Raw genomic sequence first — 16102 nt, forward strand, 5'->3', positions numbered from 1 at the left:
AATAAACAGGCTGAGGTATTATTGAGAGTTTGTTCAGTAACACACTCTGTGTCACTGTAGTTTTCTTAGAGGCTGTTAAAAGCTGACTTGATTAATGGTTTGACCACAAAGGTATTCACACTGAGGCTGGTATAAGTTGATAAAAATAACAAGAACGTTTATTGAAGCATATTAATTAGTTTAGAGGCAGGATGGCCATCTGCCAGTAGAGTTTTGATGATGCCCTTCTGCCTGGAAGAAGAGGGTTGTACTAGATGGCATGGCCAAGTACACCATCTTGGCTATGCGCCAAGCACATCTGCTCTCCCCTCCCCGCTTGGAGTCTCAGAAACTTAGGCGATCCCCCGTTGTCTGGAGAGGATAGTCTACCAGGGTCAGTGTGCAGAGTGCGGTGGGTCCGTAGTTGACTGTGGAGCTTTATTCTTGATCTGCATTTTCTCCTGCAGCGAGGTCATTGGTTTCTAGGTGGAAGGCAGTCCCGGTCGGGGTTGGCTTGACGCGCCTTCCTCTTGGCACGTTTCTCTCTTTCTCCCTCTTCAAATTCTACAGCACTGCTGGTTACAGCTGACCTCCAGGTGGAGCGTTCAAGGGCCAGGGCTTCCCAGTTCTCAGTGTCTATACCAGAGTTTTTCAAGGTTGGCTTTGAGCCCATCTTTAAATCTCTTTTCCTGTCCACCAACATTTCATTTTCCGTTCTTGAGTTTGGAGTAGAGCAACTGCTTTGGCAGACGGTGGTTGGGCATCCGGACAACATGGCCGGTCCAGCGGAGTTGATGGCAGAGGATCATCGCTTCAATGCTGGTGGTTTTTGCTTCTTCCAGCACGCTGACGTTTGTCTGCTTGTCTTCCCAGGAGATTTGCAGGATTTTTTGTAGGCAGCACTGATGGAATTGTTCCAGGAGTTGCATGTGACGTCTGTAGACAGTCCACATCTTGCAGGCGTATAGCAGGGTTGGGAGGACAATAGCTTTATAAACAAGCACCTTGGTCTCCCTACGGATGTCCCGGTCCTCAAACAGTCTCTGCTTCATTCAAAAAAATTCTGCACTTGCAGAGCTCAGGCGGTGTTGTATTTTTGTGTCAATGTTGACTTTGGTGGAGAAGTGGCTGCCAAGGTAGCAGAAATGGTCAACATTTTCTAATGTTAAACCATTAAGCTGTATTTCTGGCATTGGAGAGGGACTGGCTGGTGACTCCTGGAACAGCACTTTGGTTTTCTCGATGTTCAATGACAGGCCGAGCTTCTCATATGCTTCTGCGAAGGTGTTTAGAGTGGCTTTAGAGGTCGTCTTCTGAATGCGCACAGACAATGTTGTTATCAGCATACTGGAGTTCTATAATAGATGTTGTAACCTTGGTTTTGGCTTTCAGTCTGCTGTGGTTATATAGATTGCCATCTGTCAGACAGATGATTTCCTCTCCGGTGGGAAACTTCCCATCAACAAGGTGAAGAATCATAGCGATGAAGATGGAGAATAAAGTTGGGGCAATAACACATCCCTGTTTGACACTTGATTCCACCTTAAGTGGGTCACTTTGGGAGCCATTGCTGTCCAAGACTGTTGCCATCATGGAGGAGCCGCAGGATGTTCACAAATTTGTTAGGGCACCAAATTTTTTTGAGGATGGTCCAGAGAGCGCTGCGATTCAGTGTCGAATGCCTGTGCAAGGTCAATGAATGCCATGTACAGAGGTTGATTTTGTTCCCTGCATTTTCCTTGTAGGGGGGGGGGGGGGGGGAAGAAATCACAAAAACAACGGAATGAAAACTACCTTTTATTTACATATCAAAGTCCAAAACATGTGTATTACTTGGAAACCCAGTAATACTAAAGTGCAAAGGTCCACACAGAATGAGCAATGGTCTTGTTACAAAGATTAATTTACGACACCAAACACAAAGGTCTGTCAAAACACACATCCTTAGCTCTGTAAATATTTCTAGTTGTGTTGTAGTTCATCTGAAAAGTTTAAGATGTCTTTCAGGAATTGACTGAAATACCCTTTCTAACTTCAGAAGGATGTTTCAAATATTTCCGAATATTTCCCATCTCCATGCTCAGTGCTATAGCTAAGCCATCAAGACTTATGGGAGAAAGAAATATAGTACTCACTGTACACAAATAATATTACTGGCAGAGTTGTGATGCCAAGAACATCTGAGGCGGTCTTGTCACAGAATGAGCAAACTACTCAGAATCCAGCTCTTCCAAGCCATCGTATTCAAACTCCCGTAAAACATCCGACTGATATTTCTCCCACGTTCTCCTGATATAGCCACAGTCTTCATCGCTGATGCTTCCATTCTCAGAATCTAAGAGAAAAACAAAAATGTGTTTGGTACCATACAGCTATTACAGGGCTCAACAATATATTTTTTTTCTTAGTGTCTTGGTTTTTAGGCCTGTTCATGGGCACTGATTCAGAAAACTGCATTGAATAAATTGCATTAGCTCTAGTTTCTTCAATAGGGTTATCATTGTTTTCTATGGTCAAGCAGATGAGAGGACAATTGAGAGGAACACTGCCATTCAACACTAATATAAGGAGGAGCAATGCTATCTATATAAATAAAAATGTAATATTCGTTTGTGGGATTAACAGAACTTAAAAACCACTGGACGAATTGACACCAAACTTGGACACAAGACACCTCTCAGACCAACGAGTGACCATCTATATAAATAAAAATGTAATGTTCATTTGTGGTATTCACAGAACTCAAAAACCACTGGGGCAATTGGCACCAAATTTGAACATGATACACCTAACAACCCAATGTATGTTCTCCACTCAAAAAAATTTGATTTTGTCATTTGGGAGTTGTAGTTGTTGGGATTTATAGTTCACCTACAATCAAAGAGCATTTGAACCTCACCAACGACAGAATTTGGGAAGACTTCCCACACAGAACCCCCATGACCAACAGAAAACACTAGAAGGGTTTGGTGGGCATTGACCTTGAGTTTGGGAGTTGTAGTTCAGCCACCTCCAGAGAGCACTGTGGACTCAAACAATGATGGATCTGGACCAAACTTGGCACAAATACTCCATATGCCCAAATATGAATACAGATGGAGTTTGGGGGAGATAGACCTTGACATTTGGGATTTGCAGTCACTGGGATTCACAGTTCACCTACAATCAAAGAGCATTTGAAGCCCACCAACGAAAGAATTGGGGCAAACTTCCCAACGAGTGACCATCACTTGTAAAAACACAGAAAAACACAGCAAAAGAGACTTAAAAAACCAAAAAACCAAAAATACATTACAATGAATGCGCGAAGCCACTTACATATATATATACAAACACACATATATACACACACAAAACACATATACACAGACTGGGCCACAGCAACGCGTGACAGGGGATGGCTAGTATATAAACAAAAACGTAATGTTCATTTGTGGGATTAACATAATTCAAAAATCACTGGACGAATTGCCGCCAAATTGGGCCACAAGACACCTACTAACCCAAGCTATAACCATCACTCAAAAAAATTGATTTTGTCATTTGGGAGTTGTAGTTGCTGGGATTTATGGTTTACTTCCAATCAAAAAGCATTCTGAACTCCACCAATGATGGAATTGAACCAAACCTGGCACACAAAACTCCCATGACAAACATAAAACACTAGAAGGGTTTTCGTGGGCATTGACATTGAGTTTAGGAGTTGTAGTTCACCTACATCCAGAGAGCACTGTGGACTCAAACAAGGATGGAACTGGACTAAACTTGGCATGAATATTACAAATCCCTATATATGAACACAGGATTTTGGGGGAAACAGACCTTGACATTTGGGAGTTGTAATTGCTGGGATTTATGGTTCACTTACAATCAGAGCACATGCCGAACCCCACCAATGACATAATTGGGGCAAACTTCCCACACAGAACCCCCATGCTTAAGGCTGTCCAGTCTAACTCCCTTCACCCGGGCAAGAAAATGTAATTAAAGCCCTCCTGACAAAGAGCCATCCAGCCATAGATATAGACAGATAGATATGATTCACACATATAGAGAGATATAGTATCATAGATTTGCAAGGGACCCCTAAAGAAGGACTATGATATGTTGCATGTTCCAGAGTGGGCAAACCAGGCAATCTCCACATCAACACTGACAAAGAAACAGCAAGAAATACTGTTCCACAGGAGGGAGGCTACAACTGAGAAAGCCCTGTCTCTCACCCCCGCCAGACGTATTTGCGACGCTGGCAGGAGCAAGAGCAGGGCCTCCTGGATTATCTTAAACTTTGAGGCGGGACGTAGAGGGAGATGCACATATACATAAATATATGCACACACAAACATATACACAGACTAGGCCACAGTAACGCGTGGCAGGGGATGGGTAGTCTATATAAATTAAAATGTAATGTTCGTTTGTGGGATTAACATAACTCAAAAACCACTGGACTAATTGACACCAAATTTGGACACAATACACATATCAAGCCAACAAGTGACCATCACTCATAAAAACACTGAAAAACACAGCAGATGAGACTTAAAAAGCAAAAAAAAAAACATTACAACACATGTGCAAAACCACATATATAAACGCAAACGCACATACACAAATATATACACACACAAAACACATATACACAGACTGGGCCACAGCAACGTGTGGCAGGGGACGGCTAGTATTGATATATATAGGGAAGGAGGACTTTTAAGGGCTCAGCCTGGGGTGAACCTACACTGCAGAATAGTATGGAATCATGGGAGGTGTAGTTTTGCAAGGTTTTTAGCCTTATTTGTACCATGTATTTAATAGTAAATTTATTTTATGGAGTCCCCAGTGGTGCAGTGTGTTAAACTGCTGAGCTGATGTACTTGTTGATCAAAAAGTCACAGGTTTGAATCCTGGGAGCGGTGTGAGCTCCCGCTTTCAGCCCCAGCTTCTGCCAGCTTCTTTCAGCCCCAGTTTGTCTTTAATGGAAGCGAATATTACTTATTAGTATTATTAATCAAAACAGCAATACCATCTTCATCTCCCTCAGGAAATTCATCTTCATCAGGGTACTCGTTGCGCCAGTTATTCTCATTGTTTTCATCATCCTCGTCCTCATAGATTTCTTCAGAGATGTGCTCCTCGTCCACCTGTGGGTCAGTATCAAAAAGCATTCTCAGAGGAGGGGAAGCCACAACCACAGTTCTGCACACAACAAACAATATAACCACCCCAGAAGGAAAAATAAAAAAGAAAGAAGGAAAACACGATGGCTTCTGCAATGTTATCTGCATTCATTGAAGTGTGCGAATCTTGCACTATAGGACAAAATGTCAGCCACTGAAGTAAAGTAGGAGTCAGATACCCTTGTGAGTCAGTAAACCAACTGTTGTTATTAGCAGGTATCTTGTGGTCTCATGGCATGCTTACCAGCTCACAATCTTGAGTGTAGGGTTGTACAGACAGAATGTTTTCAATCCAACCTGGGGACGTCGTTTCCATATAGTAGATATCATAAACATAGTCTCCGTCTTTTGAACTCGGCTCTTCTTCTTTTTTAGGGTCAGACACTACTAAACGCTCACGAATCATCTCTACAGCATTGCAGAGAATCACATCCGGATCATCTGGCTTCTGTTAGATTAAAACAGTATTATTACTGTGGATCCCATTAAAACAAGAGAAAGGGAGGAATATTAATAATCTAATAATCATTAACTAGTTTTACATCTTTTCTATCAATTTCGTTTCCAGATGTTGAACACAAAGCAAATTGCAACTTGACATGTTTAAGTCTTGGTTTAAGGCTAACCCACATGGGGAGGAGGAGAAATTGCTCCAATAATATATGAAAAATGATTATTTCACAGCATCTTCCTTTTTTAATTCGCTAAAAACATACATAAAAATGGAGCCCCTGGTGGGTTAAACTGATGAGCTGCTGAACTTGCTGACTGGACGGTCGGCAAGTCACATCTGGGGAGTGGGGTGAGCTCCTGCTGTTAGCCCCAGCTTCTGCCAATCTATCAGTTTGAAAACATGCAACTGTGAGTAGATGAATAGGTACTGCGTCTGCGGGAAGGTAACGGCACTCCATGCCAACCCTTCAGGTATTTTGGCCTCCAATTCCCAGAATCCCTAGCCAGCTTGTTCAATGGTCAGGAATTCTGGGAGTTGGAGGCTCAAACAGCTGGAGGGCCGCAGTTTGAGGATGCCTGCTTTAGATAAATCAGAGGTTTGCTAACATTTGAGTCGCTGATTGGCTTAGAAAGGCGGTATACAAATACAGGAAATAAATACCGTATATCAGTGGTTCTCAACCTGGGGTCCCCAGATGTTTTTGGCCTACAACTCCCAGAAATCCCAGCCAATTTACCAGCTGTTAGGATCTTTGGGAGTTGAAAGCCAAAAACATCTGGGGACCCCAGGTTGAGAACCACTGCCGTATATACTCGAGTATAAGCCGACCCGAATATAAGCCGAACCACTTAATTTTACCACAAAAAACTGGGAAAACGGATTGACTCGAGTATAAGCCAAGAGTAGGAAATTCAGCAGCTACAGGTACATTTCAAAATGAAAATAGACACCAATAACATTACATTAATTGAGGCATCAGTAGGTTAAATGGTTTTGAATATTTACATAAAATTGTAATTTAAGATAAGACTGCCCTAACCCTCTTCAGTGTAAAAGTGCTTACGTATCCTTCCAATAATAATAAAGACAGTAAAATAATAAATGTAATAATAATAATCATAAAGAGTACAATAATAAATGTAATGATAACAATTATAAAATAAAATAATAAATGTAATAATAACAGTAAAGTAAAATAATAATAATAATAAATAGAGTAAAATAATAAATGTAATAAAATAATAGTAATGACAGAGCAAAATAATAAATCGCCTTGACTCGCGTATAAGCCAAAGGGGGCTTTTTCAGCCTAAAACAAGGGTTGAAAAACTAGGCTTATATTCGAGTATATACAGTAAATAAAATTTCAAGAGAGGTAGCAGACTGCTCAGAACAGACTACCAACCTGCAAAACAGGGTCTTTCTCCTCTCCATCTTCTTGTATGATATCAAACAACTGGAATCCACCAGAACAGCCTGAGATTTCAGAGGTTTCTTGCTGAGAAGTTCCAGAGTCCAAGTGGTTGCTTTCACTTAACGTTTTCCCATTTATATCACCGACAACGTTTTCTCCATCAGTGAAATTCGGACGATGGCTGGCAACCAGGCGATAGCGACTTTCTTGCCTCTCGGCTCTTTTGGAAGAGCGAAGGTCCTCGATCACTCTCTGGGCGCTTCCTCGGGAGGGTCGCAGGAGCTGGGCGGCTTTCTCTTTGGTCATAGCATCTTGGACATACTTCTGGACAGGTTCATCCTGAAGAGAGCAAAATCACATGTTTAACCTCAGAAGCTCTGGCCATATCATGAGAAGGAATGACTTGCTAGCACAGACAACAAAGCTTGGAAAGGTAGAAGGCAATAGGGACAAAGTTGTGCCAACAGGCATGATCAAAGGTCTGGAAACATGATAGCCATGTATAAATACGTGAAAGAATATGACAAGGAAGATGGAGCATTCTTTCTTTCTGCTGCCCTGGAAACTAAGCCTTGGAGCAATGGTTCAAATTGCACCTGAACCATTTGGAAGAACTTCCTGACTGTAAGGAGAGCTGTTCAACTGTGGAACTCTCTGCCTTGGAGTCCAATGGAAGTTCCTTTGTTGGAAGCTTTTAAGCAAAGGCTGGATGATCACCTGTCAGGGGTGCTTTGATGGTGCTTCCATTCCCTAGATCAGTGGTTCTCAACCTGTGGGTCCCCAGGTGTTTTGGCCTACAACTCCCAGAAATCCCAGCCAGTTTACCAGCTGATAGGATTTCTGGGAGTCGAAGGCCAAAAACATCTGGGGACCCCAGGTTGAGAACCACTGCCCTAGATGGTAGGGGAATGGAAGCACCATATTTTTCTATATGATGATGATGACTATTATTATTATTATTATTATTGGGTTGTTGTAGGTTTTTCGGGCTATATGGCCATGTTCTAGAAGTATTCTCTCCTGACGTTTCACCTGCATCTATGGCAAGCATCCTCAGAGGATGTGAATAATAATAATGCTTATTATTATTATTATTATTATTATTATTAGTATTATTATCACAACGGAGGCTGGATGGTTATTTGTTGGGAGAATTTTAAATGTACTTTTCTTCTATAGCAGAAGGTTAGACTAGATACTTGGGGTCTCTTCTAATGCTAGAAATCTATTTATTATTGTTGTTGTTATTATTATTATTTGAGGGTGGGTGGCCATCTGCCAGGATGGTTTTGATTGTGCTTTTCCTGCATAGCAGAAAGTTAGATTAGGAGGCAGAAACCAGATTTAATGTGGATTCATTCTCTAGTGTGATGAAGTAGTAAGTCATATATCTCTTTGCACTTTCCAAGGTCTTCTGGGTGGGCTACATCTACACTGTACAACTAATGCAGTTTGGCTCCACTTTAACTGCTAGGACCCCGTGCTATTGAATCTTGGGATTTATAATTAGACTAGCTGTCCCCTGCCAGGCATTGCTGTGACCCAGTCTGGTGATCTGGAAAATAAAGTAATGAGAAAGTGTTGGTTTCTAATCTATGTAATTCCTTTCTGCTTGTGAGTAAACAGTAGTTCTTGTTGTTTCTTTGTCAGTGTTGATGTGGAGAGTGTCTGGCTTGCCTACTCTGGAATATGCAACATATCATAGTCCTTCTTGAAGGGTCTCTTTCAAATCTATGATACTATATCTGTGTGTGTGCGAGAGAGAATCATATTTATCTATCTATATTTATGGCTGGATGGCTCTTTGTCAGGAGGGCTCTGATTATATTTTCTTGTCCTAGTGAAGAGAGTTGGACTGGATGGCCTTAAGTATTTTCTGTTGGTCATGGGAGTTCTGTGTGGGAAATTTGGCCCATTTCTGTCGTTTGTACAAATCCCAAATGTCAAGGTCTATTTCCTCCGAACTCCATCTGTGTTCATATTTAGGCATATGGAATTTTTGTGTCAAGTTTGGTCCAGATCCATCATTGTTTGAGTCCACAGTGCTCTTTGAATGTAGGTGAGCTACAACTCCCAAACTCAAGGCCAATGCCCACCAAACCCTTCCACTGTGTTCTGTTGGTCATGGAAGTTCTGTATGCCATGTTTGGTTGAATTCCATCATTGGTGGGGTTCAGAATGCTCTTTGATTGTAGGTGAACTATAAATCCCAGTAAGTACAAATCCCAAATGTCAAGGTCTATTTCCTCCAAACTCCATCTGTGTTCATATTTAGGCATATGGAATTTTTGTGTCAAGTTTGGTCCAGATCCATCATTGTTTGAGTCCACAGTGCTCTCTGGATGTGGGTGAACTATAATTCCCAAACTCAAGGTCAATGTCCACCAAACCTTTCCAGTCTTTTCTGTTGGTCATGGGAGTTCTGTGTGCTAAGTTTGGCCCAATTCCATCATTGGTGGAGTGCAGAATGCTCTTTGATTGTACGTAAACTATACATCCCAGCAACAACAATTCCCAAATGACAAAATCAATGTTTTTGAGTGGAGGACATAAATTGGACTGTTAGGTGTCTTGTGTCCAAATTTGGTGTCAATTCCCCCAGTGGTTTTTGAGTTCTGATGGTAACACGAACTAACATTACATTTTTAATGTATTGTCGAAGGCTTTCATGGCTGGAATCACTAGGTTCTTGTAGGTTTTTTCGGGCTATAGGGCCATGTTCTAGAGGCATTTCTCCTGACGTTTCGCCTGCATCTATGGCAAGCATCCTCAGAGGTAGTGAGGTCTGTTGGAAATAGGAAAATGGGTTTATATATCTGTGGAATGACCAGGGTGAGACAAAGGACTTTTGTCTGCTGGGGCTAGGTGTGAATGTTTCAGCTGACCACCTTCATTAGCATTTGAAGGCCTGGCTGAGCCTGGGAAAATGTTCTGTTGAGTGGTGTTAAGATGTGCCTGGTTGTTTCCTCTCTGCTGTTTTGCTGTTGTAATTTTAGAGTTTTTTTAATACTGGTAGCCAGATTTTGTTCATTTTCATGGTTTCCTCCTTTCTGTTGAAATTGTCCACATGCTTGTGGATTTCAATGGCTTCTCTGTGTAGCCTGACATGGTGGTTGTTGATGTGGTCCAGCATTTCTGTGTTCTCAAAGAATATGCTGTGTCCAGGTTGGTTCATCAGGTGCTCTGCTATGGCTGACTTCTCTGGCTGAAGTAGTCTGCAGTGCCTTTCATGTTCCTTGATTCGTGTTTGGTGCTGCTGCGTTTGGTGGTCCCTATGTAGACTTGTCCACAGCTGCATGGTATACGATAGACTCCTGCAGAGGTGAGAGGATCCCTCTTGTCCTTTGCTGAATGTAGCATTTGTTGGATTTTCTTGGTGGGTCTGTAGGTAGTTTGTATGTTGTGTTTCCTCATCAGCTTCCCTATGCAGCCAGTGGTTCCCTTGATGTATGGCAAGAACACTTTTCCTCTGGGTGGATCTTTGTCTTTATTCTCATGGCTTGTTCTTGGTTGTCTTGCAGCTCTTCTGATGTCTGAGGTCGAGTCTCCATTGGCCTGGAGAGCCCAGTTGAGGTGGTTCAGTTCATCTTGGAGGAGGTGGGCTTCGCAGATTCTTTTTGCACGGTCTGCCAAAGCTTTAGTGGTGCTTCTTTTTTGACTTGGGTGATGGTTGGAGTTTTGATGTAGATCTCTATCTGTGTGTGCGGGTTTTCTGTAAACGGTGTGACCCAATTGTTGATCTGGTTTGCGGATGACTAGGACATCTAGAAAAGGCAGTCTTCCTTCATTTTCTTTTTCCATTGTGAATTGGTTGTTTGTTTATTACTGTTATTATTATTCGAGGGTGGGTGGCCACCTGCCAGGATTGTGCTTTTCCTGCATAGTAGAAAGTTAGATCCTCCAGCAAAGGATCATCGCCTTGTCGGGGCGCTGGAGCTTGAGCACCTCAATGATGTCATGAGCGAAACCGTGAAGGGACACCCAAGACGGGACGGTTGTGGCAGAGAGGTCAGACCAAGCGTGATCCCTGGGGAAGGCAATGGCAAACCACTCCAGTATCCTTGCCAAGAAAACTAAATGGACCAGTACAACCAGAGATATGTCGGTATGCCATTGGAAGATGGGACTCCCAGGTCGGAAGATGGCCAAAATGCTACTGGGGAGGAGCAGAGGATAAGTTCAACTAGCCCCAGATGTGATGACGCAGCTAGCTCAAAGCCGAAAGGAAGGCTAGCGGCCGACGGTACTGGAGGCGAACGACGAATCCGATGCTCTAAAGATCAACACACCATAGGAACCTGGAATGTAAGATCTATGAGCCAGGGCAAATTGGATGTTGTTATTGGTGAGATGTCAAGACTAAAGATAGACATTCTGGGGGTCAGCGAACTGAAATGGACTGGAATGGGCCACTTCACATCAGATGACCACCAGATCTACTACTGCGGACAAGAGGAACATCGAAGAAATGGAGTAGCCTTCATAATTAATAAGAAATTCGCTAAAGCGGTGCTTGGATACAACCCAAAAAATGACAGAATGATCTCAATTCGAGTGCAAGGAAAGCCTTTCAACATTACAGTGATCCAAATATACGCCCCAACCACAGCTGCTGAAGAAGCAGAAGTAGATCAGTTCTATGAGGATCTGCAGGAACTACTGGATAATACACCAAAAAGAGACATTATTTTCATTACAGGAGACTGGAATGCCAAGGTGGGAAGTCAAATGACAACTGGGATCACAGGCAAGCATGGTCTGGGAGAACAAAATGAAGCGGGACGCAGGCTGATAGAATTTTGCCAGGAAAACTCGCTGTGTATAACGAATACTCTCTTCCAACAACCTAAAAGACGGCTTTACACATGGACCTCTCCAGACGGTCAACACCGAAATCAGATTGACTACATCATTTGCAGCCAAAGGTGGCGGACATCCATCCAGTCGGTGAAAACAAGACCTGGGGCTGACTGTAGCTCAGATCACGAACTTCTTATTGCCCAATGTAGAATAAAACTAAAGAGATCAGGGAAAATACACAGACCAGTTAGATATGATCTCACTAACATTCCTAGCGAATATACAGTGGAAGTGAAGAACAGATTTGAAGGACTAGATTTAGTAAACAGAGTCCCAGAAGAACTATGGACAGAAGTCCGAGACATTGTTCAGGAGGCAGCAACAAAGTACGTCCCAAAGAAAAAGAAAACCAAGAAGGCAAAATGGTTGTCTGCTGAGACACTGGAAGTAGCCCAAGAAAGGAGGAAAGCAAAAGGAAACAGGGATAAGGGGAGATATGCCCAGTTAAATGCGCAATTCCAGAGGTTAGCCAGAAGAGATAAGGAACTATTTTTAAATAAGCAATGCATGGAAGTGGAAGAAGACAACAGAATAGGAAGGACAAGAGACCTCTTCCAGAAAATTAGAAACATTGGAGGTAAATTTCAGGCAAAAATTGGTATGATAAGAAACAAAGATGGCAGGGACCTAACAGAAGCTGAAGAGATCAAGAGAAGGTGGCGAGACCATACAGAAGATCTGTATAGGAAGGATAACAATATCGAGGATAGCTTTGACGGTGTGGTGAATGAATTAGAACCAGACATCCTGAGGAGTGAGGTTGAATGGGCCTTAAGAAGCATTGCTAACAACAAGGCAGCAGGAGACGATGGGATCCCAGCTGAACTGTTTAAAATCTTAAAAGATGATGCTGTCAAGGTGATGCATGCCATTTGCCAGCAAATATGGAAAACACAAGAATGGCCATCAGACTGGAAAAAATCAACTTATATCCCCATACCAAAAAAGGGAAATGCGAAAGACTGCTCAAACTTCCGTACAGTGGCCCTTATTTCTCATGCCAGCAAGGTAATGCTCAAGATCCTGCAAGGAAGACTCCAGCAATACATGGAGCGAGCGTTGCCAGATGTTCAAGCTGGGTTTAGAAAAGGCAGAGGAACGAGAGACCAAATTGCCAATATCCGCTGGAGAATGGAGAAAGGCAGGGAGTTTCAGAAAAACATCTACTTCTGCTTCATTGACTATTCTAAAGCCTTTGACTGTGTGGATCATAATAAATTGTGGCAAGTTCTTGGTGGGATGGGCATCCCAAGCCCCCTTCCCTCTCTCCTGAGGAATCTGTACAAGGACCAAGGAGCCACAGTCAGAACTGACCACGGAACAACAGACTGGTTCAAGATTGGGAAAGGCATACGGCAAGGCTGCATCCTCTCACCCAACCTTTTTAACTTGTATGCAGAACACATCATGCGAGGATGTGCGGGGCTTGAGGAATGCAAGGCTGGGGTGAAAATTGCTGGAAGAAACATTAACAACCTCAGATATGCAGATGACACCACTCTGATGGCCGAAAGCGAGGAGGAGCTGAGGAGCCTTCTAATCAAGGTGAAAGAAGAAAGCGCAAAAGCCGGGTTGCAGCTAAACGTCAAAAAAACCAAGATTATGGCAACAAGAATGATTGACAACTGGAAAATAGAGGGAGAAACCGTGGAGGCCGTGACAGACTTTGTATTTCTAGGTGCAAAGATGACTGCAGATGCAGACTGTGGCCAGGAAATCAGGAGACGCTTCCTTCTTGGGAGGAGAGCAATGTCCAATCTCGATAAAATAGTAAAGAGTAGAGACATCAGACTGGCAACAAAGATCCGCCTAGTCAAAGCCATGGTATTCCCTGTAGTCACCTACGGATGTGAGAGCTGGACCTTCGGGAAGGCTGAGCGAAGGAAGAGAGATGCTTTTGAGCTGTGGTGTTGGAGGAAAGTGCTGAGAGTGCCTTGGACTGCGAGAAGATCCAACCAGTCCATCCTCCAGGAAAGAAAGCCCGACTGCTCACTGGAGGGAAAGATACTAGAGACAAAGTTGAAGTCCTTTGGTCACATCATGAGGAGACAGGAAAGCCTAGAGAAGGGAATGATGCTGGGGAAAGTGGAAGGCAAAAGGAAGAGGGGCCGACCAAGGGCAAGATGGATGGATGGCATCCTTGAAGTGACTGGACTGACCTTGAAGGAGCTGGGGGTGGTGACGGCCGACAGGGAGCTCTGGCGAGGGCTGGTCCATGAGGTCACGAAGAGTCGGAGACGACTGAACGAATGAACAACAACAGAAAGTTAGATTAGGAGGCAGAAACCAGATTTAAAGTGGATTCATTCTCTAGTGTGATGAAGTAGTAAGTCATATATCTCTTTGCACTTTCGAAGGTCTTTTGGGTGGGATGCATCTACACTGTACAACTAATGCAGTTTGGCTCCACTTTAACTGCTAGGACCCTGTGCTATTGAATCCTGGGATTTATAATTAGAAGAGGCCCCAGGACTTTTTGGCAAAGAGTTGAACACCATTACATTAGGCCATGGCACTTTAAGGGCCTCAATCTGCCTTACCTCTGAGGTCAGGGTGGCCACCAGCTTGAAAAGGTTCTCCTCCACGTCATGCTGAGCGGCTGGGGCGGCGGTGCCTGCCTCGGTGCGGAGCCGCTTGCAGGCCAGAACCAGAGCCTCCACTGGGAGAGGCCCGCCGCGCTTCCTCTTCACGCGGAGCACCGCCGCGCGCTCCATGGCAACCGGACTAGGCCGCGCGCGGGGCACGACGGGAAGGAGGCTTCCTTTCTCCGTCGCCTCCTACGCTCAGGCCACGCCCCTTCGACGGGATTGGCTGAGACTCTCCTCTCTCTTGAAAAAACCCCAAAGCAGGCCGCATTGCATCTTGGGAAGATGGCGGCGGCGGGTGGCGCGTGAGGCCGGCGCTGAAGTGACAGGTAGGTGGGAAAACAGATGGGAGGAAGTGGGAAGGTGAACTGTAGCCAAGGAAAGTGGAAACTGTAGCCAAGAGTGATTCTGGGCATGTGCAGAGTGCGCTGGGCCTCCTTTTGCACCCGCTCCATCGAAAGAAAGCGTTGTTTACATCACATTCTGAGGGAAAAGATGCTTTCTCAGGCATGGGCCAAGTTGGGCCCTCCAGGTGTGTTGGACTTCAACTCCAACAAGTCCTTACTTCCTTACGAGATCCCTCGTAGCCCGAAGATGACGTTCCTCCATTCATGCCTCTTCGGATTCCGCAGCACTGCTGGTCACAGCTGAGCTCCAGTTAGAGTGCTCAAGGGCCAGGGCTTCCTAGTTCTCAGTGCCTATGCACTGATCTAAAAAGCTACAGACCAATCTCCCTGCTGTGCCACCTCTACAAAGTTCTGGAGAGACTCATTCTGCATAGAATTATGGAAGAAATAGACCCCTGTCTGATTCCACAGCAAGCTGGCTTCAGGAAAGGCAAAAGGTGCACATCGCAAGTGCTGAACCTGACTCAGCACATAGAAAATGGCTTTGAAAGGCAGCAGATCACAGGAGCTGTCTTCATAGACCTGTCAGCAGCCTATGATACTGTGAACCACCGCCTCCTCCTGAGAAAAATGTATAATATCACAAAGGACTACCACCTCACCCGCCTCATAGGAAACCTGCTACAAAACAGGAGCTTTTTTGTTGAGTTCCAGGGCCAGAGAAGCAGATGGCGGAAACAGAAGAACGGCCTGCCTCAGGGGAGCGTGCTTCCTCCATCCATGTTCAACATTTACACAAATGACCAGCCACTGCCAGAAGGTACAGAGAGTTTCATCTATGCTGATGATACTGCCATCACCGCTCAAGCAGGGAGCTTTGAGATGGTTGAACAGAAGCTCTCCGAAGCTCTAGGTGCTCTTACTGCCTATTACAGGGAAAACCAACTGATCCCTAATCCATTTAAAACACAGACATGTGCCTTTCACCTTAAGAACAGACATGCATCCCGAGCTCTGAGGATTACCTGGGAAGGAATCCCACTGGAGCATTGCAGTGCACCCAAATACCTGGGAGTCACTCTTTTTTTAAAAATATTTTTTTATTGATTTATCAAATTTATTACATACTATTGCATTTTGTACATCAGCCTCTTTAACATGTTGTTTAGTTGTTTTGCTTTGACATTTCCCCCCCTTTTTTCTTTTTTTCCTTTTTTCACCACAGTGCTCCCCTCCACCCGTCTCAAGCCACCATTCTTACATTTCATCTGTCCAAAATTTCATTT

The 16102-nt window shown here is 43.9% G+C and overlaps 2 protein-coding genes across 2 annotated transcripts in view; one reads left to right on the forward strand and one right to left on the reverse strand.

The window, feature by feature from the left end:
• Positions 1-1763: 1763 nt before the first annotated feature.
• SLC7A6OS (solute carrier family 7 member 6 opposite strand) lies at positions 1764-14640 on the reverse strand. The gene is made up of 5 exons (XM_060787872.2): positions 14425-14640; positions 7016-7363; positions 5401-5604; positions 5003-5120; positions 1764-2314 (listed from the first exon to the last, which is right to left on the reverse strand). The coding sequence occupies exons 1-5, from the start codon at positions 14596-14598 to the stop codon at positions 2190-2192; spliced, it is 969 nt and encodes a 322-aa protein (XP_060643855.2). The 5' UTR covers positions 14599-14640; the 3' UTR covers positions 1764-2189.
• Positions 14641-14729: 89 nt separating this feature from the next.
• The window catches only part of PRMT7 (protein arginine methyltransferase 7), a 65687-nt gene continuing 64314 nt past the window's right edge, over positions 14730-16102 (forward strand). The window contains exon 1 of the mRNA XM_067471019.1: positions 14730-14798. The gene's annotated coding sequence lies outside the window, so the exon portion shown is untranslated. The remainder of the gene's footprint in view (positions 14799-16102) is intronic.

This window comes from Anolis sagrei, chromosome 8, assembly GCF_037176765.1.
Source record: "Anolis sagrei isolate rAnoSag1 chromosome 8, rAnoSag1.mat, whole genome shotgun sequence".
Taxonomy (NCBI): domain Eukaryota; kingdom Metazoa; phylum Chordata; class Lepidosauria; order Squamata; family Dactyloidae; genus Anolis; species Anolis sagrei.

Bases quoted from the DNA above. Each gene is read 5' to 3' on its own strand.
- SLC7A6OS (XM_060787872.2), bottom strand. From the start codon at position 14,598: ATGGAGCGCGCGGCGGTGCTCCGCGTGAAGAGGAAGCGCGGCGGGCCT. The intron at 7,364-14,424 runs GTAAGGCAGATT...TGCTCTCTTCAG, and splicing joins TGGCCACCCTGACCTCAGAG to GATGAACCTGTCCAGAAGTA. The intron at 5,605-7,015 runs GTTGGTAGTCTG...TTAATCTAACAG, and splicing joins AGAAAGACCCTGTTTTGCAG to AAGCCAGATGATCCGGATGT.